At 38.6% G+C, this 27459-nt stretch overlaps 1 protein-coding gene across 14 annotated transcripts in view; it reads right to left on the bottom strand.

Annotated features, from left to right (window-relative positions):
* The window catches only part of SH3D19 (SH3 domain containing 19), an 87839-nt gene that overhangs the window by 21533 nt on the left and 38847 nt on the right, over positions 1-27459 (bottom strand). For 9 of the 14 annotated variants that reach the window (XM_052690240.1, XM_052690238.1, XM_052690237.1 and 6 more), the window contains 6 exons: positions 19096-19136; positions 12030-12072; positions 10671-10818; positions 10234-10435; positions 8314-9312; positions 39-146 (listed from right to left, as the gene is read on the bottom strand). In XM_052690240.1, the coding sequence (XP_052546200.1) occupies positions 39-146; positions 8314-9312; positions 10234-10435; positions 10671-10818; positions 12030-12072; positions 19096-19136 (1541 nt within the window). Of the gene's footprint in view, positions 1-38; positions 147-8313; positions 9313-10233; positions 10436-10670; positions 10819-12029; positions 12073-12928; positions 12970-19095; positions 19137-22369; positions 22472-27459 lie in introns of those variants that run through there. The other 5 variants (XM_052690244.1, XM_052690249.1, XM_052690247.1 and 2 more) reach the window with 3 other exon arrangements.

Genomic DNA, 27459 nt, shown 5'->3' with positions numbered 1-27459 from the left:
GATAAAGATTTTTCAGTCAGTTCAGGAGAAAAACTTACATTTTCCAGGTTTAGCTGGGATTCGGATAACAGTGGGTTTCCGTGCTACAGCTGGTTGAGCCGCCTGCTCCTTTGCCGGTTCGATTTTGGGAAGGAACTGGAATGGATCTATAAGGGAAAAAAAAAAAATATATATATATATATATATATATATATATTTAAGGTTTATTTGCAGAACATAAATCTCACCAGCTACTGCATTAGGTACTAAAGACATCAATATTTCACATCCAAGAAAGTAAGAAAAAATAAATCTGGTTCCAGGGACAAACACTGTGCAGATACGAATAGAGTAGAGCTCTTTGTAAATAACATCTTTTTGATACTTCTGCTTCCATAGTTGAATTAACACGAACACGTTCCAGATGCCTTCTAGGATTATACAAGTCACTGAACCAGAGCAACCGCACTGCTTGATAACAGGGACCTGCAATCAGGACGGATTCAGGGAAATTATTTTCAGAGTAGTTGCTTGAATATGCTGCAAACACAATCAGCAGAAAGTTTTAATCAATAAAATCTTGCCAAAGCTTAACAGCCAGGTCTACAGCAGAAAAAAATGCCTACAGAAACAAACAAAAATAGAAAGAATGTAAACATTACTAATTACAATATCTCTTTGCTGTAGGATACCTAATTTCCTTGAAGATTGTGCTTCATTTTTGCTGATTATAAACCTCAAGTCATGGGGAAGACTGCTTCAGGTCAAGGACACCGAGTTGTCCCTGAGCTCTGTCTGTCCCCACGTGTATCACTCATTTCTCTTCTAGACTATCCAGTCATTCCATTGGTAAAATGGGAGCAATGTTTTCTATTATTAATAAACTTTATCACTGGTCTCATGTTAATAGGCATGAGAACATATGAGCATGTAGAAGGCAGCTGTAAAAATACCTATACATAAATAAAATTCAAATCAAGAGGTTCTTTCTCAAGTACACCTTCATGTCAAAAAGCAGTATTTCGTTTGTATGTTTTTAACAGACATTAACTTTTCTCTGACGTTACCAAAAACTGAAGTAAAACAGCGATGCATCATAAACATGTAGGGCAGAAACTGGAGAAGTATTCTGGCCAGTAAATTCTCCACCGCATGTATTCACAGCTCCAACAGAGGAGTTTGATCTCCTGTGGTGGCCTTTTTAGATGTACAGCTCAATGAGATGTTATTTATGGAGCGTCAGAGAAGAAGCACGCTGGGCATCTCTTTAAATTCTACAGGGCTTTTTAGCAAAAAATTTGCCCCTTCCCAAAACTACTGCACACTTTGAGACAAAGTTGGAAACTCTGCATTTGATAAAATCCTACGAAACACTTAGGAAAAAACAGAATCATTAAGTGAAGTTTGATTTCACTTGATTTCTTATAGATAATTTTGAGAAGCGTAACGCAGTGCAGCTCATCAATACACCTGAAATCTGTGTTTGTGAATGCACATCAGACTTGAAAATATCCAGAAGTACCCTATTTACTCAGGAACAAATCTTTCAGCACTGCAACTAAAAACAAAAATCTCGGTATTTTCAGAGAGGAGAAATAGTCCCAGAACACTAAGCTCTTTATTTTATTATTTTAAAACTAACAACACCCAGAATAATTTCAGACAGAGCAACATGTAATAACAAGCTGCTGAATTACAGCATGCCAAACTGCTCTCCTGCAAACAACAAATTTGAGGTCCTCATATGTTGCCAGCAGCCCCTCTGCTCCCCCATCCCAGGGTTCATCTCCTGCTAGCCCCGAGCTCCTTTGCAGGAGCACCTCAGATTAGCACTGGCCAGCAGAAGGTTTAAGTTCCTTCCATGAAAGCTGCACCAGACAAGAGTTTCTTCTGGAGGAGTGGAAAACACAGATCACAGCAGGGCTGCAAACAGTCTGGCAATAAGGTAGTTATAAGAAATGTGAAAATCCCACTCTTAGAGCAAGGCTGCAGTTTTGATTTCCTTTCCTTTCTTTATACCTAAGTCCGCAAGCTACACTGCTACAATTTGAATTGCGTTAAAAAAGGATTTGCCTAATTTTAACACTTAGAATGGTGTTCAGAATGATTTTGGTGCAGGTGAAAAAATTGAAATTTGAGCCAGGCTTTCCTCCCGTCTGCCAGCTATATGGTAACCATACCCTACCGGCAAGGAGCCCCCTGTAGAGGCATACCCATAGAAGCTTGAGGCACAGCATACTCACAATCAGACAGGTTTGGACAAAGCAGGCAATGGGGATCTCCCTCAGTCACTTGCTGCAGAGATGAAGGAAACTCTGAACTTGAACTGAGATGTGATTACTTTCCAAAGCCTCGTTCTTATAAAAATATAGGCAAAGTAAGGCCAAACAGGAATACTCCGATCAGCCAAAATTCTTATCAATCAGATGATTGCAAGTTGTACAGAATAATTGTACAGAATTACTGTTTGTTAACTGCTGATTGTTTCTATGCGTAGAGATGGTTTTCTTGACCATCCAGCAGTTGTCTGAGGCCTCTCAACAGATTTGAGAGATGTCATTTTTAAGCCTCCGTTTTCTCAACCAAGTCTGAGAAAATCCTTTTACAAACCTTAGTTTTCCACTCATTATCTTCTGTTCAGATACACTGTTGTCACCTCATAATTAGTAGGAAACTCATTAACTTGTTTGTGTCATTCCATTCCCCAGTGCTGGGTCTGCAGCAGAAATTGGTTGAGTAAACGACTGTGCAGCTTTGTGCAATGGGACTGACAGCATATCAAATTTTTATGTTGTTTAACAACTATTGGGCATCGTTTGAGCATAATTCATGGGAGTGTGAAAACAGAATTGTTAATATACTCATTTAAACCTCTTCAGCTCAAGGAAATTAATCTGCAAGGCATTTTTCATAAAATACCAGACTTCTATCGATCTTTATTAAAATTTTACAATGATGCTTAAAGCCTGTGTTTTCATTAGTCTCACTCTTCTAGAGCTTTTGTTTCAAAGTATTAATTGGTAACATACATTTCTGTGCTTCTTTGTAGGAAAGACAAATAAAAGCTATGTATCCTAACACACCATATATCACCTCTTTCTTTTACTAGTTTAGGAGAGAGAGCTTTTTTCCTCATTTCCATTTATCTTTGTCATTTGAAGTTGGAAATGTTACAGAAGAAAAGGGAGCTTCAGAAAGTTATCCAACTTTTATTTATTTCTTTTGATACCACAGGATTTGGTGACCTTTCTGAAGCACTCATGAATACTGTTCTGTCCAAACCACACACCAACAAAGCAAGCAAACAGTAATATCAAAGTTTTACCTTGAGGATTATCTTTCCTGCAAGAAAAGGAAAGGTGATCCAGTTCCCAAACAGAATTATCAAACTTCTCACACATAAGCAAGATTTTAAAAAGAGTTGTACTAAGTCTTAGGGACAGGAAGATGTTATGTGGCAACATTTATCAATACTCAGAGGAGCAGAAATACAGTGAACTACTTGCACAGGTATTAGGCATTGCTCTCTGTTCACTGCTGATATCTGATGGACTGAAACAAAAAGCAAGGTAATTCAAGGCCATGAACAAACCTGATCTAAAGAATGAATGATGTTTACAGGATACACATGGGGCATGCAGAAGGAGCTATCAACACAATGAAAATGCACAAAGTCACAGAATTATATTAAGTTTAACATTGTCTAGAATGTACCAGTAAAATTGCTAAGAAATGCAAATGAAGATCCAATGTTAAGTGTGCTTGTCAAAAACAAAATGTGCTCAATTGAGCAAAGATAAATACCTCATCCATGGTGTTAGAAAGCTGGAAAAGAGATAAATACCAAAACTGCTACTAGAATAGCAAAATGTCTTGGGCTACTATAACATGCAATGATAAGCGTTTACCAGATGTACAAGTACAGCATTATGTAGCTCACAGAAATGGCTATAAATGGACCTTTACCAAACTTAGATTATAATCCAGTTTTTGGCATTTCTCTTTCAAACTGTGGGGATCCCCACACTTACTTTCTATGCGTATCTTAAAGCACAATAGCTTAATATGGACAAGCTAGCAGTGAGCTACTACTAGAGGTGACTTTAATTACAGACTTTGAAACAAAACAATGACTAAGACCAACATAAACTGTGATGTAAGAACTCGGAGACTTTTCCCACATCACGATTCTTCTTTATCGGTCAGGAAAGAATCTGGTAGTTCAAGTTGTAAGAGCCTTCAGGAAGCTCTAATTCAACCTCTGGTCCAAAGTGGTCAGCTACAATGTCATGTTGCTGAAACTGGCTGCATAATCTGGCCTAACTTCATGACTGGTGCCAGATGCTATTTGGACATACAGTGTGAGACAAAACCCAAGACAGTTCCCAGAGAGCAAGAAACACATTCTCATCCATTCTTGCTGAGTCAAGGAAGACTTGGTTACTTCAAGTAACCAAAAGAGTCATTGAAAGGTACACAGCAGAATACTAAGAAAAGTTGCATTATTTTGAAGATAGCTCTGGAGCAATCGACAGTTACAAATATTTTAACTCTTTTTCTCCCTTCCTTCCTGAGGAAGCAATTAAAAACAAGCAGCTGGGCAATAAATTCACAGAAGACAAAGTTACTCAAGCAGCAGTTTTTCTGAATGGGCCACAGTGTCACACAGATGCTACCATTCATGCCGCAAGAAGCAACAATATATATAAATAGACAGTAATCACTGGTTTGGTCATTTTTTCTGTCCATACAAGCAGAAGGAAACTTTTATACTACGATGAAGTAAATAACTAATTCGAAGAATTGATAAACGTATCAGCTGCATTATTGTTAGAACTGAAATACATAAATATTATGAAGATGAAAGAGAAACCTGCCTTACGCAGGTAAGGTAAGAATATCCCCAAACTACCTTTCAAAACACTTGGTTTAAATTAAGTGCTGGTCTGTCAGGAACATAATCAGAACTGTATGACATCTCAGAAAAAGCAAAAGAGAATAACTCTACGCACACAGGAAAGAATTTAAATATTTTAGCATGATCACCTCCTGGTTTTAATTTAAAGATGTGCTTGCACTGTTACCTTATTTTCTGCCAGGGCATTTGAAAGCACGCACACCACATGCTTTAACACAGCAACTGAAACAAGGGAAAGTGACAATCTTGAACTTACCAAAGACACAGAACTTCTACTTAATTCAACTTGCACTAAAATTTCATTTCTGAGCCTTCGTAAAAAAACTGGACTACAGAGAAAAGATTCCAACTGACTGTTTAGTGAAACTTTTAACCACAAGGCACTGCACAAAACCCAGTTACCAGGTAGAAGAGATTTGTAAAAGTACTATTTACGATCCCAAATATCACAACTGTCATCAAAGCATTAACACTTCAAAATTTACAGTCCCAAGTAAATGCTTTCACATTCTAAGGGACTGACAGGAACAGGAGTAATTTCATTAGGACACAAAATGCCTGTGAACATTCTCTCTAGCCTCTGTGTCAAAAACAAAGCAGGTACTTAGAACTGGCATCAGTTTTGGCTGCTGCTGAGAAGAACCATTTTGGGGATTTGTCATTCCTAACTTCTTCTCCCTGGTGTTTCTCTTGGGCCAGCAACGAAGACAACAGGTGGGTGCAAGGTTCTGCCATGGTTTACCTCAGAATCACAGAGCTTTTGAGCCTCCAGTGCTCCAATAGACCATAATGACACTGAAGGCTTTGAAAGTAAACTTGATACCCTGTTTCTCAGTTTGCAGAAGAATCATCTGTTTTGCCTGTGTTACACTTTTCCATCCAGTTGCTCACCTCAGCTTTTGCACCTTTCTCATCATCAACTGAACGCTTCACCTTCTTACTTTTGCATCAGATGTTAGCAGAAACAGTAATCTATCTGTTCCCTTCTATTTACATTAGTTTAAGTGCCAGATGCATTTGTGCTGTATCAAGAAAAAAAAAAAAGCTCGTGAATGTTACAAACTGTTTGCTTTTTGACAAAAAAAAAAAAAAAAACAGCTGGTGCTTAGTTACAAACACCACCACCTAGAAGCCTTCCTCCCTCTCTGTGGTTACCATAACAACAAGGAGAGTGCTGTCATTTTGTTAAGTAATGACAGTGACAAATATGTAAGAAATGCAAAGGTCTGGGGAATTGGGAGCTAGATTACAGCTTTTCTTCCTGCCTTTACAAAACATTTTACTGTGGATTCATCTTGTAAATCCTAAGCCGTTCCTATGGGAACAGGAGAAATAGCTGGTGTTAGTGCTCTGTGTTGCCTCATTTTTCAGAAAGCCAGTGCTGTTCTTGTAGATGCTTTGTCAAGACCTAGCATGGCATTAATAATCAAGGGTATAGCATATGATCTCCAGCTCACACATGCCTGCAGGAAGTCTGGACTGAATTCTAATTTTTCTGTGTAATGAAACAATAGTGCTATCAGACCTTCTCTTTAGTAGATATGAAGGGGTTGCAGCAAAGGCATCACTTGATTAAATAAATAATATCATGGACATTTGACTTGGGAAATCAACAAACCATGATGTGAATAATTCTTCACTTAACTATGAGAATGCAAAGTATTTTCTTCTTCATTAAATAAAGAATAACATCTCAGGTGCCAGAAAGGTGAAGACTGCCATTCATTCTACTTAATCACAAAAGCTGCCGTATTTGTTTAAAAATTAGGCGTGATATAACAGAATAATTATCATTAATAATTTTTTTCAGATTTGAGGATAGATAGTCTTATGGATCACATAGCCAAAGCATCATTTTCATTTTTACACACTTAAAAACTGTAAGTATTTTCTTTTCTCATACTTAGAACAATTCCATTTGCCCTTCAATTGTTGAACCTTTTCAATAAAAGCCTGAAAGGTTAAATTCTCTCAGATGCATGGAAACCAATCTTAATTCCTTGTGCTTTTAACTCCTAAAACCACCGCATGCACAGTGGCTGTCACAATAGCGGTCCCCAAAAATTAGGACCATAACTCTGTTCCCATTTAGACACTGTCACTCATGCACCTCAAAATGCTTCTTCACTTCTTCAGTACTCCTTCCAGGTCTGCTGCAGCCTCTGCAGTGATCCTGGTTCCCTTTCAACCAAGGAAAGGGCAGACATAGATCCACGTTAAGCTAATTAGCTGTCCTAAAGGACATTCTGTTGCCTTACTTCAGTGCTTTTATAAGCTGCTTCAAAATTTTTATTGACCTGTACAGTTTAAAGGTGTAAGGGACTTCCTATATCTGCACTGGGGTTTTTATGCCATTGTAGAATGGAAGTGATAAATTGGAGCTTCATCTAACAATATAATCCACAACTGTAAAGAAATCCCACTTACTAACAACCATTAATACTGATTTATCATGAAAACTACACAATACTTACACATCTCTTTTCAAAAAGCTGCTATGTTTAATGATAAATGAGGTAAAAAAAAAAAAAATAAGGCTTAAATTCACAGTTAGTCCTTTAAATATGCCTTTTGTGTGACATACCATCTGTTTCAAAGCAAAACATTTCCTGGATTGCAATGGGGCTGATTAGCTAAAGCAGGACATACTTGAGTACTAAGAGGAAAAAGCTCATTGCTGTAAAACTCAGTAACAGCAAAGCACAGAACCTACTTGTGTCTTAAACTACCTATATCAGAAGAAAAAAAAAAGCCCCAGTTGGCCTCTTTTGCTATAGAATTAAGCAAAGTTTATGAGAGGAATACAGCTGCAGTGATTAATCCATCTGTATGAATTTTTCACTTTTTAGAAAAATCTGAAGTTGCTTAACTCGCATATAGCCATATATAACACCAACACATGAAAGAGAAACTAAGTAGCCACTGCTCAGAGTATTCCAAAGTATGTCTGATCACTGTTCTCTCTAAGTAATAAACATTGCTGCTTCCTTACATGACCTAGTGGAATAAATATCTACATGCTTACAGTGCTCAGGAGGATTCTATTGCAGAATTGCAGGCACTCAAATAAATTAGTTAGACTGGATGGCTAGAGATAAGATGTCCCAAATTCCTGAGAGAGTATTCTGATACATTCTGGAGGCAACATCTGGCATACAGCATCAAGTCTTTTATCATTATTTTTGTTATTGCGTAATAAATCCAGCAGGAAGCCTCTGAGATTTATGCAGGCTAGAAACCTCCCGAGTCCCAAAACCCAAGTAATTTCGTAGTGATCTTGACATAATAGAAAACAAAGAATTTCATACACACATAAACTCTGTCAAGACAGGAAGAATAGACAGACATAATTCACACAGAATCATGCAACGTGCAAACAGAAACCCAAGTGACAGTTTTAAAAACCAGCATCTTACCTGCTGCTGCTTCACAACTGATGCTGTCTTTAACTGCACAAGATGGACTTAGAGGCAAAACATCATCATCAAAACTGATCAGATCTCCTCCCAGATCTAGCTTACTTTGCGAAGCAGGTGCTGAGGAGTGCTCTGTGGGTGACAATTCCCCCACAGACTTGAAAGCCTTCTCCTGGGCAGATACAGAAGTCCGTGGTGGAGCAGAGATAGGTTTTAGAGGGACCAAAGAAAGGGCAGGATTTTCTGCAGAATGTGACTTCTTAGGAATAAGAGGCCTTGGAGCGGGAACAGGAAACTTTCTTTGTTCATGGCTGTTGTCTGCAACTGAGCCACTCTTTGCATCAAGAAAATCGCTACTGCTACTTTTTTCAAGGCCAGGTTTGGGTTTCTTTGGCAGTTCAGGTTTGGTTGCAACACTACTCCCAACAGCTTCAGGTTGAAGCTGCAATTCTCTGGAAGAAGGTATTGGTTTGCTTTCTGTCCATGCATCCCACTCTCCCGAAATTCTGTCTACCCCTGGCTTTGGAGCAATTACTGGCTTCTTTGCAGGTACAGGTCTTGTGGTGAATGTACGAGGGGCAATTTCTGGTTTCTTTAATAATCCTGAGGTATCATTAGCTCCTTGGGTTTCAAAAACTTTGATCCTTGAAACAATACTACTTTGGCTCTTGCCTGTACTCATGCTGTCCACTGTCAAGTGATTGTCTAGTAAACTATCATCTAAGACAGACGACTGCTGAACTGAAAGTTGCAGCCTCTTCGTGTCAGACTGGTTCACTTCTTCTCCATTGTCTCCTATCTGACTTTGAGTATTTTTGACTACAGGTCTGAGATTGCTTCTTGATCTTGGCTTTGGCACAGGACATATCACAGCATTGGGATTTTCTTGGTGCCTCTGATCTTCGGAATTTTCATTAACTAATAAGGAAGTCTCATTTTCTGAAGATCTGTTCAAGAGAGGTGCAGAAGGCCTAGGAGGTTTCAGAAGACCTGGCCCTACTAACAGAAAAGAAAAGGTTTCAGTTACCTATTAGAGAACACGGTATTTATATTAATTTTTATTGACAATAAGAATGTGAAACAAAAGTTTTTGCTCAGAAGTGTGTTCAAGAGCTCCTTGTGAAACTGCAGTTCTCTTTCTAAAAAGAAAAATAGAAAAAATATGTAAAATTCAGGAAGAAACTGAAGATGGCTGAAATGCATGGTATCTACATGTTATGAATTCAGAATTACTTGTTAGCTCACAAGCAGTAAGGGCATAGAAGTAACATCTTGGCCAAGGAACAGTACAGTAATTCCCTCAGCAGAGGGAGTTACTCACATTCAGTCAGTTACTTTCTGGTTTTAATGTAGCACTGCTGTTATTCTGACTGGACATGGGAGCTCTACTGGCAGGAAACTAACAGCCAATATGGCTGAACTGAGCAAAACAGTGAATATTTTTATTGCTAAGTCGAAGACACACGATTTTACTCATCTTCATTACTGAGAAAGTTTTAAATGTAGTCTGTGAGTGCAGTGATTCTTCAGAAAAAACAGTTTTGCAGCAATTTACAGTATCAACCATTCACAGAAATGTAACTGTCATTCATGGTAACCGTTACACAGATGACAGAATCTTAGAATCATTAACACTGAAAAACACATCTAAAATCATCTAAGCTAACCATCAGTTCTACTCTATGCCAATGATACCATGTCCCTCAGTGCCACACCTACATGTTTCCCAAACTCCTCAAAAGACTGCGACTCTACCACTTCCCTGGGCAGCCCGTTCCAATGCATCACAACCCTTGCGGAGAATAATTTTTTCCTAGCATCCAAATCAAATATTTCCTAGCACAGCTTGAGATGAGTAATAAAGAACATATTCAGGAAACCGGCTAGGATTTCCATCAATGGGAAGTCAAAAAATCTCACCTGGATAGTTGGTAGATTCCCCGTGTGTAGGCACACTGCTCTTCTCATTACTTCCTGGCAAACGGCTGATTAATTCCTGTGGAAAGTCAGTTTGTGTTGCAGAAGAAGTGGTATGCCTAGGAGCAGCAGCATTATTGTTATTTGTTGTATTCACTTGCACTTGATTTATTTCCTTTATCACCTGCTCATAAGATGGAGGAAGCTACAAGAGAAAGACAGAAACATTAATGCATGTCTAAATTTTATCTTTTATTTTAAACCATATATTTATTTAAAAATACTAAATTAACATGCAGAGGAAAAGAACACTGTCATAGTTTTTTATTCAATGTCATGACAACGTAAGCAAGTAAAATTCTTAGTGATAGAACGGTTTCTCTATTTATTTTTTTTTAACCATCATATACCTAACACAGTTCATGTAAATCCATGCTCACCTCAGCTGGAATAAGCTCATTTGTCCTCCACTGAGCATGAGGTGAAGCAGAAGAGAATCCTAATCCTTGAGGAGCAACAGGACTTGCACCTGGAAACCAGGAGGATGGCCGCAGGGGTTCAGCAGCAACTATTGTAATTTCAGGACGCCTCGAGGTAAAGCAAAAGGGAATAATTACCTAAAACATCTCAAAATAGTTACTTTAAATATAAAAGATCAATGTTTCCTCAGCATCAAAAATCAGAACAGCTCAGGTCTTATTTAACCAAAGTATCTTTCCATGACTGCAAAGCAAATTACCCGACCTTTCTAATAAGCACTTAGGCTTCCATTCAGAACGCCTAATTAAATGCCTAAGCCAAAAAGTAGGTTTATTGGCTTCAGTGAAATAATTTACATGCTAAAAAAGCATCCAAATACAAATGTAACTCAATTAGATGGAAGAAGACTTAGTCTTCAAAGGATAATGAGAACTAATCATGCATTTGCCCTTAGTCTGCTGCAATGTGAAAACAGTGGGATAGTTAAAACTGCTTCTGGTTGACTACTTATAAGCTTGTTTACCCTCAAGACTTCTGGGGAAACCCCCCACAGTACTAAAGGAAGGGCAAAGCATGCCTCACAAGCTCTCTGGGACAGGGCTTCTTTGCTTACAGCATCTAGTATAACAGGGACCCAGAAGTACTTCCAATGTTTCATTGCTGTAACAACTGCTTTAGAGGATAAACTGCAGTGGCAGCATGGTGTTTTCCAAACACAGCCCCCAACCACTGCTGATTCATCTAGAGCTCTGCACTGAATTTATTTTGGAAAGTGAGCTTTGTGAATAGATGAAGCATCTGCTACAGAAGCTTCTGTGTGCTAACAGAAAAACATCAGAAACCTAAACACTAAAACATAACTAAAAAACACAGGGAAGAATGCAGTCCCTTCAAACCTGAAGTAATAGCAGATTTGATAGAAAGGCTATTCAGGTTACTGATCTCCTCTCTCAAACCTTTGGAGAAACCAGAACGTGTGACAGCGTGCCTATTTTCATTGTGATCTCATAAATAGATGTCAGGAAATAAAAGCAGTTCCATACAGGTTTGCTGTCTGGTTGCATTGGCTTTTTTTTTGAAGACACATACAATGCTTAAGCAGAAACAGCAACTCTTAGTCCATCCTCTGTTTAAGCATCACAGCATTCTAGTTTAAATTAAAATTCAACATATGAAAGATAATGAGAAACAAAACAAAAACAAACAAAAAAAAAAAACCCCACCAAAACAACTAGAGAAACACATACAAAGTAATGCTGTGATACAATCTAACAAGTTGTAAAGTAACATCCAATTACAATATAATAAGTGCATCATACCTTCTATCCCTCTGCTGTTCACTGTGGCTAGAAGTTCGAGAAGCTATTGAAGTAAAAGAAACAAAAGTTTGGAGAAAGTTAAAATACACCATCACAGCACATAGTTGAGGACAAGAGCATAGCCCCTACCGTCTACCATAAAGGAAACAGAGAGCATACATAGCATGCGATCATAAATCCCAGACTCCAGGAGACACCAAGGATTTTTTTTTTTTTTTAATTATTAGCATAAAAAACAAGGGAAAACTTTTTTTAAAGGTTTAGGGTGCACATTCAAATCACTTTAAGTCATTCTATGTCCAAGATACCATCAAAAGAGACAGTCCTGCCCATTTCCTTCCTTTTCAAAACATTCCTGTCTTCTGTATCATAGTGACCCCAGAGCTGTAACTTTTCTTTGAAGTGTTAATCAAGTCTGATTTTGCTTTTGATGGCTCATTTCTAAACTTTCTAGAGATGTTTTTTCTTCTTCTCTAGAAGGAAAAACTACTAATGCAAAAAACTTAAGATATTTCACCATACTTTATGTTAAAAAATAAAAAAGCAATGTTCCCAATTAGAAATCTCTTAAAAGTTTAATCATTTGTGCATTAAAAATCTGCAACACTTCAAAAATCATTATGTTTTGAAGTTGTCCTATTTTTTTTTTTTGCCATATTTTTATTCAGATAATCTTCCCAATGGCCACATCATGTTCTCACTTGGATGTCTTCAATGAAAAAAGGAGATTATTTGAGGGACAAATTTTTGCATAGCAATGACAATTTAGGAAGTGGTAGAATCTTATTGCGTGAAAGACGACGATTGTGCTGTTTCTGTGCCATCACAGAAGCATAGCTGAAATCTGAAATCAGTAAAGCATACTTGATTCGAGCATTGCAGTGTTGTGTCAGACATACCGCTTCCACGGGGCATTTTTGATGTGCACTATTCATGAGTGCTAGAGGAAAAAAAAGAAGGGGTTACAGAAAGGGAAGAGGAGGTGAAAGAGAACAAACCAAGGCTCCAGAACCAGAAAATATGATTAAATGGGTTAGTAACACAAGAATACGTGCCACAGATTTAAAAAGACGACTTTTTATGTCTATTTACAGTATAGCATCTTTAAAAAAAAAAACAAACTAAAAACCAGACTGGATCTCTACTTCCATGCTGATTTTAACAATGGGTGTTCTGAGGTCTCTCTGCCATAATTAACCATAAGGAACACAACTGGGTATGGAAAAATTCACTGTATTGCTCAACAAAGTGCAATGAAGGGAAGGAAAACACAATTTCTTTGAATGCTTTATTTAGCTTGAAAACATGGTTGGTGTCTGTGCTGTTTTCTTTCTAAAATGGTTACGTCGAGGAGTTGATCCAGATGCCATGAAAATGGGATCCCGCATTTCACAGTCCCACCTAACCAAGAGGTATGATCAGGCATACTGGCCCAGGCAAGAAGCACACACCTCAAAGTTTCAGGAGTAACAGCCCATCTTCTAATCCAGTTCTGTAAAAATAGTTTGGCTAACACAAATGGAAATCCCCTATACAGACAAAATACCACCTTCACTTCCTTCTTCATAGATCTTAGTGCAGCAATCACATTATTCACACGTTCAAGGAAACAAACAACCAAACAAAAATATGAAAGAAAAACCCAAAACAATCAAACCAATCTCTTCCAATTTTACTTTTGCAACGAGAATCTAAGTGTTAATTTCGTAAATGTATTCAATACAACTGCTTTGGGTACATCCAAATTGAAATGGTAATGAGAAATTAAAACTAATTACTGAGGGATGCAAAGCTAAGCCAATAAACCTGCCAATTTCCTCAGTTCTTTTTTTATTCCTAGATAAATAGTAGATACTATGTTTTCCCACGAAACTATAAATGTACTTCCATTTATTGAAGTTATTACAACACATAAGAAAAATCTAAAACAGTTCTTTCCTAAACAGAAGCTACAAAACTACAGCGAGGCATAGACAACTACATAATCCATCCAGCTCCAAATATAAAATAAACAAGCAAGTTCACTTAAAAGCAACACACTAAAAATATTCACATAAAAATAACATCATCAGCAGAAGCAAACATTTTATCTACTTTCATATGTGTCCATTCTTTGTTTGAAACAAAATATCCCAGGCACTTCTGGAGTCAAGCTCCTTTCATCAGTATAAATAGCTAATAAAAACATTTATTTTTTAAGGACTTGGACAAAATTCTTTCCTCCTTCCATCACTTCTTTCCCTCTTTTTGCTTTCCTGTTTTTGTTACAGCCACACTTTCAGAGCATCTTTTGTTTTGGAAACTCTGAAATTCATACTAGAGCAGAGGCGCAAACCATTGCATCCTCTGCTTTCGAGTGTTCCTTGGAGTTCCACAAATGCTGAAGAAAAATATAAACTTTCTAAATAATTCTTGTCTGTGGACAGGCACAGCTTTTATTCCTTCACTGTCAAAAGTGATTTTAAATTAAAAAGTGTATGAGAGAAGACATGAATTTTTAAAGCATAGCACATACTTCATTTAAAAACAACAACAAAAAAAAACCCACAATCATTTCACAACCATTTTTCTGGCCGTGTGGTCCTTTCACACCCTATTTTTCACTCCCTTTGTGAATTGGTTTGAAAAAGCAGGCTATTAATTTTTCTCCAGGTTTCAACTTATAACATCTTTAAGCTTAAAAAAGAAAAAAACATTTTCATCATCAGGAGAGTCAATAAAAAAGTATTTCAGTGCTGATTTTCAACAAATCCCTCCACTCTCACAGTAAGAAATGATGTGGATGATAAGTGTCAATATATCCACATCACACATTTAGTGGTTTCTAAATAAAAGGTAACTGAAATGGTTAAAGAAGGGTAGGAAAGGAAAAATCCAGTTTGCAAACTTTTCCTTCCACCTTTCCTTCTTATAATTCTACTGGTCTTGAGAGAAAGAACATCAAACCAACCCATAACACTGCCACTAGAAATACAAGTATGTATTCCTGCTGATGTCAGTGAGGCATCTAAATATGTTTAATCTGTTACTAGGTAAAAGATTAATAGTAATTCTCTAAACAGAAAATGGATGATTGACTTACAGATTCATTCTTGGTACATATTTCTTGTAAGCAGTATTTAGTGGCTTGAGCCCATTATTTTTGTTATGTGCAGTGAGTGGTAAAGCATCCTCTTTTTGCTGCACAGTTACGTTTTAATGGGTTTTTCAACTACAGTTTCTACTCCAGGTTATATTTTTCAAGCTAATTTGGTATTTCACTTACATCTGAAACACATACAGATAATGGGACAGGAGGCAATTTCAACTTTGAGCTCAAGATGCCTGTAAAAATAAACTTTCTAACAATCTTTATACCACAAACTCATCTCTATTGCAGTGATACAGATGAGCTGGTGACAACAGCAGTTTGACATGCATTTCTGAATCTTTCGAAGAGACCTGAGCTAGAATTTACAGTCTTCCAGGCAACTTTTTTAAGCAATCTGAAGTTCATTCAGGGATCTGCTCAGATTCCCTCCTGCTGTGTGCTGAGTGCTTGCACAATAGAAACGCTACAATAATCACATCTGTGCATTTCCATTAGTAAACTATATGAAATACTGAACAGCTTTGTCAGTGCAGACTGTTTTAAAAGCAAGTTCCATCTTCTATTGAAGATTAGAATCATAACCTCAAATACTCAAAACCTTGCGAGAAATTAAACTTGTAATTTTTCTATTGATTTTTATCTATTGTTCCTTCCAGCAGCTCTGAGTAAACATGATCCTTCCTATTAACTATTTCAGTTAATTCCAATTAATATTATCAATGGGCTTTAAAATAATAATATTACTTTCTGTAACAAGTGTGTTACTATTTAAAAATACAGTTTCTTTCAATGCTTTCCCAACACCAGGCTAGAATTTTCTACCATGGATAATAGGAAATATATAGACTATTAGACTGAGAAGTTATCCTTCTCAGCTGCCTGGGTGGACAAGGGTTATTCATCACGGTATCTCACAGAAAGCAGTAATTGTGAGCAAACATCCCTTGCTTTAACTACTATCTGATACAGCTGAAGAGCTGTCAGGCTGATTCCAGGTAAGAGGACACATCTGTGGTTTTTGAGGGTGTTCCACGGCTGCAGAAATGCTTTCTTCAGGGAAAGCTAAAATGAGCAGGTTCTTCTCGCTAAAACCAGAAAAATTTTTTTTAATCAAAGATCTTATTACACTATTCATAAAAAGTGGAGCATCAAACTAATGAGACTTCATTCATCTCTGAAACAGCTGAAGTACGTTTCTTGACACAAGGGGGAGGTCTTGCTCCTTTTCTTCTATTTCTGTTTCCAGGCACCTCAGGAAACATCAAGTTGTTCAACACCAGTGCCAGGCTGAATTGATGCTTGAATGCAGCTACAAGAAAAAGGGCTGCCCAAGTCCCCTTCCAAAGACTAACTTTGGTCCCCCCTGTTGAAACAACAATAGCACTAGTAAGACCCCACAGTGAGTGAGCTCAGAACATCAAATATTAGAAAAAAAACTCATCTCTTTCTGTACAGCTTTTGTTCATTTCATCTCCCTGATCCTACTCACACTTTGGGCTCAGACCTCAGGCAGCAGGAGGGGTAGGAGCGTGCCACCCCCAACAGCAGTCTCTGTTTCCTGCTCTTTTTTGTATAACTTCTCTTGTCTGACCCGGACAAAAACCACCAGGTCACATACCTTATCACAGCTAAGCAAACTGCTGGGCACCAGAGAGGCTGACAGTGTGACTGCACAAAAACTTTTATATCTACACCTGTAGACCACGACTGCAGTTTCACTCAAATTTGATAGTAGAATTTAATGAAGACACTTCACTCCTTCCCACACCTTCCCTTGGGCTGTGTTCCTGCCTCTGCACCATTCTCTACATTATGCCAGCCCAAATGTTTGTGCAGATGGGGAGAGAATGAGGTCACGGAATTGATCTTGTTGGGAAAAAGTAGGAGCCAAAAGAACCCAGGAAGCCCCGAAGCACGACAAAACAAAACCGAAAAACAAACCAAATACACAGCCAAAAATAACTGCAAAACTGCCAAATGGGAAGACATAGCCTCCAAGTGTGTACAAGCTGTTACGCATCCTTCAATCAGCCACATGTTTGCTTAGGACAGAATGAAAATGGGACAAGCTTGTAGGTTTTTCCAACATTTTACGGCAGCAGGCTTGTTTCTGCCAGCCTGTTCTGGAAGAGTGGAGTAGTATGCAAAAACACCATTGCCCTTTGTCTCATCATAGCAGCACTTAGCTTCTTTTTACTTTTTTTTGGCATGTTCCTATCTCAAGTGTCCAAGGAAATAGCTCCATTAATTTCAGTGGGAGGTGTCTGTACTGGTATGCTCTTGGCAGAGATTGTCATTAGAAATCAGAGGCAAATTCTGAAGAGTTCGAAAGTGACTCCTGAGCACATCTCACAATTACATGTTTGATTTCTTCAAACGATTGCTTGATTTATCAAACAGTTGAAACAAACTAACACCACCTTTCCAGTCAGCATTGCAGTCAGTACAGCCAAAAAGGAAAATAAGTGCTCTCCTTCTCCGGCCACAAGATGGGAAGAGACTTACCAGTACGACAGGTAAGTGAGCTTAAGTACTGTACACAAATTTGAAGACTGATACCCTGCAGATACCTACCATGTTTCTTGAAAATGAGAGATAAGCAGACCACAGAAGCTGTGATTAAGGAATAACAATAGATCTCCAATGCTGTTAGAGAGAACTCTTTTTCCAGACAATATTTCAACTTTTCCACATAAATGGCAAGCAGAGTTCAGAATTCGACAGGTCCTATTTTTCATTTAGATCCATCCATAGTATGGTTAGTGGCACACATAAAACCAAGGTTTCATGTGCAACGCCTTAAAACATGCATGGAGATTTTTTTCTATCATGCATGGAGATTTTTTTCTATCATGCATGGAGATTCACACGTTATTTAGATTTTATGGTCATTCACATATTACTATCGTTAAATATATTAAAATACAACGTTACATATACGGATTCACTGCTTCTTGACTAGATGTGTTTTTTAATTGATTGCGCCTCAAAATGAGGCATCACTTGCTACTGCATTTTCCAAACTGTACTTTCCAACTGCTTAATGGTCTTTCAGACCATTTACCAGCTAGAGGAGATCTGGAGCTTATAAAGTCTCTATCGATTCCTGACTCAGTGACAAAAGGCCTTCTGTGATCTGGTGCTCTGTTTTTCAGCTTCCTATTTATGGCAGCAATAGCACAGATAAAGCACTGCATTTTAACTACAGCATCATGGAGACTTGCCCTAAATGAAGCATTCATGATCTCCTTTCACTGCCTCCAGTCCAATCCATTCTAATGAGCCCCCAAGTAATAGATTCAGAAGAAACAGATCAGTAGCACATACACTAATGCATTTTTCCCCCACTGTTTCTTCACTGTGAAATTGAAATCATGGACAGAAATGAAATACAAATGTGAAGTGGAAAAAAAGGAACAGTATAAAATACTTCAGAGAACACAATTGAAGAAATTCTGTCTGGAAATATCAAGAGCAGGGAAAGACACATAAAAAAAAATAGGGAAAAAGAAATTGCCCATTCATTCAAGATTTAGAAACAATTTTTTGCTTTCAGAAATAAATAACATGCATGCATCTAATCCTGTACCCATTATAGCAAACAGTGCTGAGGATTTCTCCTGAAATGAAACAAGCTTCTCGTTTGTCACATGCCTAAGAATTGAGCATACGTAACCCAAGGTCTTCAGAGATGGATCACCGCAGTGCACAAATGCTCTGGTGCTCAAATAAGAAAACGTTAGTAACTGGCAAAAAGGAACAGATCATCAGCAAAGCAAAAAGAGGGAGTAATGCAAAGGCAAAAAAAGTAATTACAGTCCACTCTCCCCACCCCAAAGACTGTTAGCAACTTCCTTTCCAAAGTTAACTCGGGCAGTTCAACTTACTTCTATAAAGTTAATCCAGTTACTGAAAATGACGATGAAGCAATTTTAAAAAGCAATAACTGTCAAGAAGAAAGAAAAACAGACTTACATCTCTTGATTGCTGCTCTTATGGATGACAAGGGTCCTTGGCTTAATAAAAGAAAAAAAAAAAAAAGATTACTCAGTGGTTAGCATCTCAAAGAGAACAACTAAGCAGCACTGTGTAGAGGATTCCTATACACTACACAGGGCTTGCCAAATTCATGCCCAGCTACCTTAAAGAAACACATTCAAACCCCCATGCAGAAAAACAACCATACCCTACACATTCCAATGCTAACCAGGTTACAGCTTAGCTTAAAGACTCTTCAAAGATAGTAAACCATTTTTGAAAAGACATTTGTTCTCTTGATTCTGTACTGAAGTTCATACTCTGACTCATTTGACTGTGACACCTGGAAAAGAGCCCATGTGGGTGTGTATATTCTCAGATTATTAGCATTTAATGACTTAACATCCCCATAAATAAATAAAACTTACACAGCCAAGCAAACACCTATGACCCCTCTGCTAAATATTTCGAATGGTTAGTTAATATCTGGTATCTCCACTTTCAGATGAGGTTGCATTTTTCAGTAATAACTTGGTGGGTGGGGTTAGACAGGAATACAACATGACCAAAAAGTTGTTGACACACAAGGACAGAAAAATGTTTTCTTTTGCCAGCTCATCTGTTTTCTTGGCAAGACTAAGGCTTCTTACGACTCTCCCCTGAAGCTCTTACTTAAGAGATCTAACAGCCTTTAGTAACTTTGCAAAAGTTACTTGAGATTATTATTCCAGGAAGTGTTGCTAACTTGACAAACGTGATACTAATTAACGTGCCACATGTAAAAAGCTACAGAGGAGTTATTTAAAAAAAAAAAAAAAAAAAAGCAACAACAAAACTATTTCAGAAAAAGACTATTTCTTGCAACGCAATGGGTTAAAAACACTCCGTGAGACACCATCAATAGAATATTCGGCACTTTCTAAAGATTGCAAAACAACTGTATCAGATTCAATGTAAGACATTAATTACCTAAGAAAGACATACGACCTGAGTCAAGCCTTTTCCAGAACCACCACCCCTGCAGCCTTCATCAGTGGCCACACCAGCAGGAAAGTTACAGAGAAGGCAGGAGCACTTTGCAGTGCTCTCTCCACACTCGGAGCAAGCATGCCACACTCAGACTGTCAGTGCTTGCTTTGGCTGCACACACACTTCCACTGCAACTGCTGAAGACTGCAGCTGCATCAGTGGGAATAAGGCATTTGGAGAAGAGAAGAAAAAGGCACGTGCAAAGAACAAGTGTGAAAAATGTCCTCCTTCCAAAGACTAGGAACGGACGTTGCTCTGACCTAACTGTCTTTTGAAATATTTGGCTCACCTAGGGTAAAAGCAAGGTTGATCTGTCTGCTTTCAGTAACAGCTCAAGAGTAGCTTAGTTCCTATCAGTGCAGCATTAGAACACATTTCCATCAATCATATTCTACCATACATTCTTAGCAGTAAAGGGATCTTCTCTTTCAAAACGCTCCATGATACAGCTCATCTTTGAGAAACATTTTAGTTGCATGTTCTTCCCTGATGTAACTCAATCACTTTTTTTCTTCCTTATAACTCAACTCTTTCTTTCCTATGTCTATTTTTGCAGTACTGTTCTTCTGTCTTCATTGCTAGGAATAATTGCAATATTTAGGGCTTTATTTTCATTATATTTAATATCGGGCAGGAAGGAGACTGAAGTCTGCTACTGTGAATCTTAAATCTTTCAGAGGAGCAAATACTTTCTATACTCAGAATTCAACGTCTTCAATGTTAAAAGCTGGAAATTAGATAATGTATAATGTATGAATACCTAAACATCAGTAAGACCCAAATGGAGCAGGTTAAGTTCTTTCTTCAGTTGGCAAGAGCACCTTGAATTGTTTCAATTTGCCTCAGAATCTGAGGAGCACATTGAGATGAGAGCAGGAACTTGTGGCTCAAAACAATAGCAGTCGTCATATATGCACAAGTCCACATTCTCTTAGCAACATACTAACTAAAAAAATGTATAGAAAATAACTTATAATCACAGTGCAAAGAACAAAGAAGCAAAATCTTTCATTAAACCAACCCAGTGAAGCTGAAATATGAATATATCATCAGCCAAGCAGTTCAAGTACGCAACTCTCCATGTAATTTAGAACCCAGAATAACATGATTCTGTTAGAAAATTTATTAACTCACAGACAAAGCTATTATCAGATAATTTTTCTTTTCCTCTTTCTATTAACAAGTTATCATCAAAACCCTTCCTCTCCTTTGGCAAAGGACTGTTTCCTACACTCAGGAGAGTTTGATTCACATTTAACTTAAAATTATTTAAGCCTTCTGAAAACAAAGAAACAGGAATGAATTTAGATTATTATTATTTGCCGTGAAATCCTATAAGGGGACTGAAAGTTCCATAACTTCGCTATGTATTGAACACCAGTAATTTAAAAAAGATGCTGTTGTTAGGGCAAACTGTGATCGTACCTGCACTCAATGCTGAGGTAACCCTGCCCTATTCCAGAAACAACAATTTCTAATCTGCTGCCCCATCGTGCAGAATGAGAAGTGATAAGGTTGCTAACATCCTCCTCTGCTCCACAGGTAATGAACACATTTTCTCTCAAGAGATCCAAATAATTAGCAATACCAAATTGAATTCAGTTCTCCTATTTGATGTGTAGGAGCTGTAACAGTGATTCTAATTAATGGAGACCCTGCCTCTTCCTCCTGTAACAGAGAGCAGTGAACCAGAGCACACACAGAAACCCCACGAATACCCACATAAAGGAAAAATAAAGCAGGGATGAGTTCAGTCTGCACGTGAACTCTGATCCTGGTTCCATCATGAGTCTCCAGACAGTTATGTCAGAAGCACTGGGAGGAAGGCATGACATCAGCCAGCCCGTTGGGGGGCAGCAGCACCCATACTGTGCCCACAGCATGCATAGGTAGAACTCCAAACTCAAAGGGCTGGCAGAAAAATGAACGGACAGCAAGACTTAGGCACTTTCACAGCATTTGAGACTGATAAACATTAGTTTAAACACCACCCCAGGTGTAAATAATATGGAGCAAATAGAGATGCAAACTCTCACACTTCTTGCACACTAATTAACCAGGCAAGAGAAGACAACCAGAACACTTCTCCCAACATCTATGGATTTGTCCTAGATCTCGCTGACTGACAATTTAATGCACAGAGTTTGTTCAGTTCCCAACTAAGGCAGTGGTTCTGTTGAGCTTCCTAAGCCAGCCCCTCAAAACAGGGAACTTGCCATCCCTGTGCACCTATGCAAACTACCTCAGTTGGTTCAGAGGGGATCCGTCAAGCTGCTGTACTTGCTAGCTGAAGGTAGTCAAATATCTCAAGCCAGCATCACAAGGGGCCCATTTCCACCCCAACTGATTGCAAGGCAGCTCTGCTCCTGGGTGTAGGCAGACAGATTGATGCTGGGCATAAATCACTCTAGACACACAAAAAAAGGCTGGTGGGGAAAAAAAAAAAAAAAAGTCAACCCTTGTTAAAAAATATATATGTACTGAAGCATCTGCTACCAAGCCTCAAAATTTATCGCTTACATCACACTATACAGGGCTTTTTTCAAATTATCTGTCCTCCAGTTCACACACCTGTTTAAGGAGCACTTAGCATATTTTCAGTTGGGATGGTTACTGACTCTCTTACATGCCCCTTTACTAAGTTCAAATGTTGCTTTTTTTAATACCTGGAGACTTCCTGGAATGCTAGCAAAGAACTTTCCAATAGCTGTTGTTGAAATTATTGCAATATTATGTATAGTACTACAATAAAAGACATCACATATTCCTCTCTGTTACTTTATAACTCATACTACCTTTGTAACAGTGAATGTACTACCCAAGACTCAGCTTCACCCTTGGTTTAAGATAGAAAACCAGACAGTCAGCAGTGCTCCCTTCCCCATGACCACCATCTCCTCCAGCCCTTTCACGTTGGTGCTGACATAGCTACAAGTCTGCCTGACCAACCTTGTGATTGCGCTCTTAAGAAGCACAAGGTCTGCCCCAGACAGCCAATGAGTTCTCAGCCAGCCCAGCCAACAGCTCCAGCTAGCTGCAGAGCTCCCAAGAGCACCAGGGTGATGCAAGAGGGGTGGTGCAAAGGGCAACTGGGGAGGTCAGGGGCTCTCCTCGTGCGAAGTAGCTTGGCCTTTGCTCACCAAAACACATCTTTAGCCCGTGACTAATGCCATACGTGCAGCTAACCTGACAGCAAATTATCCAGTGCTAATCCTGCCTCAGGTCAGCATTCTTCTCACCCCTCCCAGGAGCTGATGCACTTCTTTATTTGCGCTGGTTACTCTGATCAGCTCACTGGGAGATCAGAGCAGCACCAACAAAAAGCAGCTGGCAGCAGCCAGGCACCTTAACACACAAACACATCCATACCTTCTCTGCTGAGTAATGGGGTATTGTCATAGCCCTGTGAGTACAAAGGCTGATAAAGATCCAGTCACCTAACAAATCAAGTATGTCTGCATTATTGAGCATTTATCTTAGAAATAGTATTCACCCTGGTACAACTTCACCTCTCTCCAAAGTCTGAGCCCAAAAACAAGCAATCCTGAAGCAGTAATTAAGTCCAGTGACAATTCAATCATCATTATGCTGCAGATGTCTATGGCTGCATTGCTAAACGAATGCAGCAACTGTGACTTCCCACTGTCTGGACAAGCAAAGATAGCTAAGAAGCAGCTGAAATCCAGCTGCTCAGCTAATTAGAGCAGCTCACGTTCATCAGCATAAGGAAATCCTTTCAGAAATGTTCTCTAGCTGCTTCTTCAGCTACTTCCTAAATATTCATGTGCTCACCACCATCACACTTGGGGATGGTATTTCAGCAACTGAACCTCCAATTTTGTGGTCGAACACTGGCAGGACGTCAAAGCAGATCACGGCAGCAAATGCAAACATTTCACTCACCAAGCCTTGCAAAAAAATCCAGTCTCCAGGTTGCAACAGCTTTCACAGTTTCCCATGTCCAGCTTTCATCTTGAAGCCAAAGCACATCTATTTTGTTTTTATGAATCTGAATCACCTGATTCATGTTTATCCCAAATTAATACTTTCCTGATCCACAGCTAAGGACATGCTAGGCAGAATTCCTCTTTTCACTTTGTTTTCCTTCTGACAGCAACCCGGGCTGCATTGCATTTTGCCTTGAAGATGACTGTATGAACATGCCCATCACAGAAAGACAAATGCTCAGAGCACGAATCACATTATTCTCAGTCTCCAACCATCTTCAGCCTCCTTACAGACCTCACTTCCCAATAAAATGCCTATTACAAGAATAGCAGGTCCTGCTTATTGAAGTTTGATACAGGAGAATGAAGATTCTCCTCTGGGCTATCTATCAACACATTTTAGTCACTGTTGTGATATACCTGCAAGTATGTCTTCATGGAAATTTGGAAATTATATCGTATATGTTATACTGACAATTTACCCTTGGCACTAAGTATTTTTAGCAGTTGAAAACACCTATAAATTTAAACATAAAAAGCCACTGTCATACAGTACAATAAATTAAATGCAATGTATTCTAATTGTCCCAGTGACAGTGACAAATATTCGGGCCCAACCAGCATTGTATTTAGGCTAAAGACATACAGTGGAAAAACTACAAGGAAGAATGCCTCTATCGGAGAGGACAATTAAGCTGTCAACTGCAACTTTTTCAGAAGTACATTTTTTGCCATAACAACTAGGTAGTTTCTGCATTTTCCAAATGAACTGAGCTGACAGTGCCCTACTACTACAATTAAACAACGCAAAATGAAGCTTGCTTCTCAAGAACAGCTCTTGGACTCAGTTACTTGGGCTAGTATTTCAGTCAGTAAATTGAAGTCTTCAGTAGCCCCCACAGATAATCCTGTTCGCCTCATACCTCTCTCTACACAAAAATACAACCTGCTAGCTTACTGAGATCCAGAACCTTTGATATTGTCATGGATACATTGACGTGGATTAATAAAACCTGTTTTAATCAAGGATGAGCAGCACAAAGGCACAGAACACCTGTTGATCTGTATCCACAGCACTCAAACTGTCTTTACAGCTCTTTAGCTATTATAAAGTGCAAATATTAGATTTTCTGTGCACTTCATAGAGCATATAATTATAGTAGGAAGGTTATTTTTAAACTTCAAGTTTCATAAAGAGGAGAAAAGTGATATTTAAATGTCATCATGTGAGTAGAAGCACTTATAATGATTACTAACAAAAATGGGCAATAATTTGCTTTACAACAAAGTAGTGTCTACAGCGTTTATAAAACAAACCAGATCAACAAATTAAAAAGAATGGGGCAGCAATGAGGAATCACCCAAAGCAGTCACTTCTGCTGGCCTTCAGAAAACAGTAAAGCTGGGAAGCCTAGGAATAGAAATAGAACATAGCTTCTGAGGAGAGTGATAGGAATGAAAGGACACTGAGTGAAAGAATGAAAGCTCAGCAGTGCTGCCCAGAGAGGGAATGAGCTACAGGTGAGGGATCCAAAGACAAACATCCAGATATTTGCAAGCATATGGACTGCACATGCTCTAGAGCTGCAATCAAACCAAGGGAGCAAGGCTTAAGTGTTGCTTATTTTGGCTTGATCTCCGTCCTGTTCAAAATCAGTTGGCAAAATATAGTTCTGTGTGCTTCAACTAACATGCATCTTCCAAGGAAGGAACCCCAGGGGAATCTTCTGGCCTCTGTGAGATTTAAAATTGAGTCTTGCTTCCAAGAGACACTACCATTTCTACACTCAGCAGTTAAGGTAGTATCTGTATTCTAGCTAATGGGAGATTAGCAGCACATAGTTCCAATTCTGCAACATAAAAGCCAGATATCTGAGAAGCATCTGAAAAGTATAAGTTCAACTGCAGCCACAGGAATGGGATTATGAGAAGCACAATGACAGCATGACCTCAGTTCCAAAAAGGAATTGAGCACTCCTGAGATTTTGTAAATATGTCGGAAAACGCCAAGCCCTTTGACACACAGGGCTGTCATACTCCTTTAGCCTAATTCCCCATTTTTTATTAGACTATCTGAACAAAATTTGCAGCATGAAATTTGCTTGAGCTTAACTGAGTAAGGAAACAAAAGCAATTTCCTCACTGTTTTAACTCTAGGCATATATTGAGAATAAGGATGTTTGTTGTGGAAAGACATAGCATCTGTAAAATAGATATGTCAATACACATGTATGAAAGATACTGAAGTCTGTTAACTGAAGACCAAAACAAGCAAAAAACACAACATAAACCCTAACACCCTGTAAATGTAAACTAGCAGCCAAAAAAGATTAAGTATTTTATAGGATCATCAGTATAAAGAGTTGTGGTTGCTTCAAATTGGCCAGCTATTAAGTAAATAAAATTAATACTTTTTAAAAATAATCTCAGAATACATGGAATCACTCATTTCCAACCCTCCCATACTAAAGCATCATAAACATAAAACAATGTTCATGTATATGCATAATCACATCTTGTTCCAGTGAACTGCTGCCTCACCCAGTTACACCCTACAATACATAAGCTCCATGAACTTGTAACATTGGCCTTGACAGAATGCGCAGTGCACAGAAATTAGAAATCAAACATGTCACAACCCCACCCTCCACCAGACCTGTCTTTCCAGAAAGCACAGTGCACGCAGCTTGGTCAGGCAACCAGCATAAACACCTGTATGCTTTTCCCCTGCCTGCCTCCAAAAGCACTGAAACGTTCATTTTCTTCTGTATTGCAAATACTGTCATGGCTTTGGTTACAAAATGCAAAAACAGACTGCTCAGAAATTTGCACCACGTATTAATAAACCATGCACTCATACACTTGTATGTGTACAACACCTTTTGCTAAGTTTAAAGACTATTGTAAGCTACAGTGCTTTTTATTCATCTACAAAGCTCATCTTTACTAGCACAAGTTAGGGAAAGTTTTTAGATTCTCAAATTCTTTCCCAAGGGAGAAACAGATGCATCAACTAACAAAGCTTCAAATCACCCCTACATCTACCCCAAACACACTGCAAAACTATGAGCGGGCAACAGCACTGAAGTTGCTGTAGGATCATCCAAGATCTGTACCTCAGCAACAGAGCGGCCGGCCTTTAACAATAAGGGCACTTCCCAGCAAAACAGAACTCACCTTGGAGCAGGTTAGCATGCAAACATGCTGTGGGACAACAGGAACTTCCTCCACCCTCAGTCACACACCCCATTTGTCTTGTAATATCACAGACCTCAAATAACACGGCAAAGTAGTCAATAGTGGAGCCTCTGATGGATAGCTGTAGCTTGAAAGTAATAATCACTATCCTCACCTCTTCCCACTCAACTAAAATTAGCTTCACAAG

The sequence above is a fragment of the Tympanuchus pallidicinctus genome, unplaced genomic scaffold (assembly GCF_026119805.1).
Source record: "Tympanuchus pallidicinctus isolate F22 unplaced genomic scaffold, pur_lepc_1.0 scaffold26, whole genome shotgun sequence".
NCBI classification, from domain to species: Eukaryota; Metazoa; Chordata; class Aves; order Galliformes; family Phasianidae; genus Tympanuchus; species Tympanuchus pallidicinctus.
The sequence above is the reverse complement of the archived record's forward strand: the minus strand, read 5'-3'. Positions and strand labels throughout refer to the sequence as shown.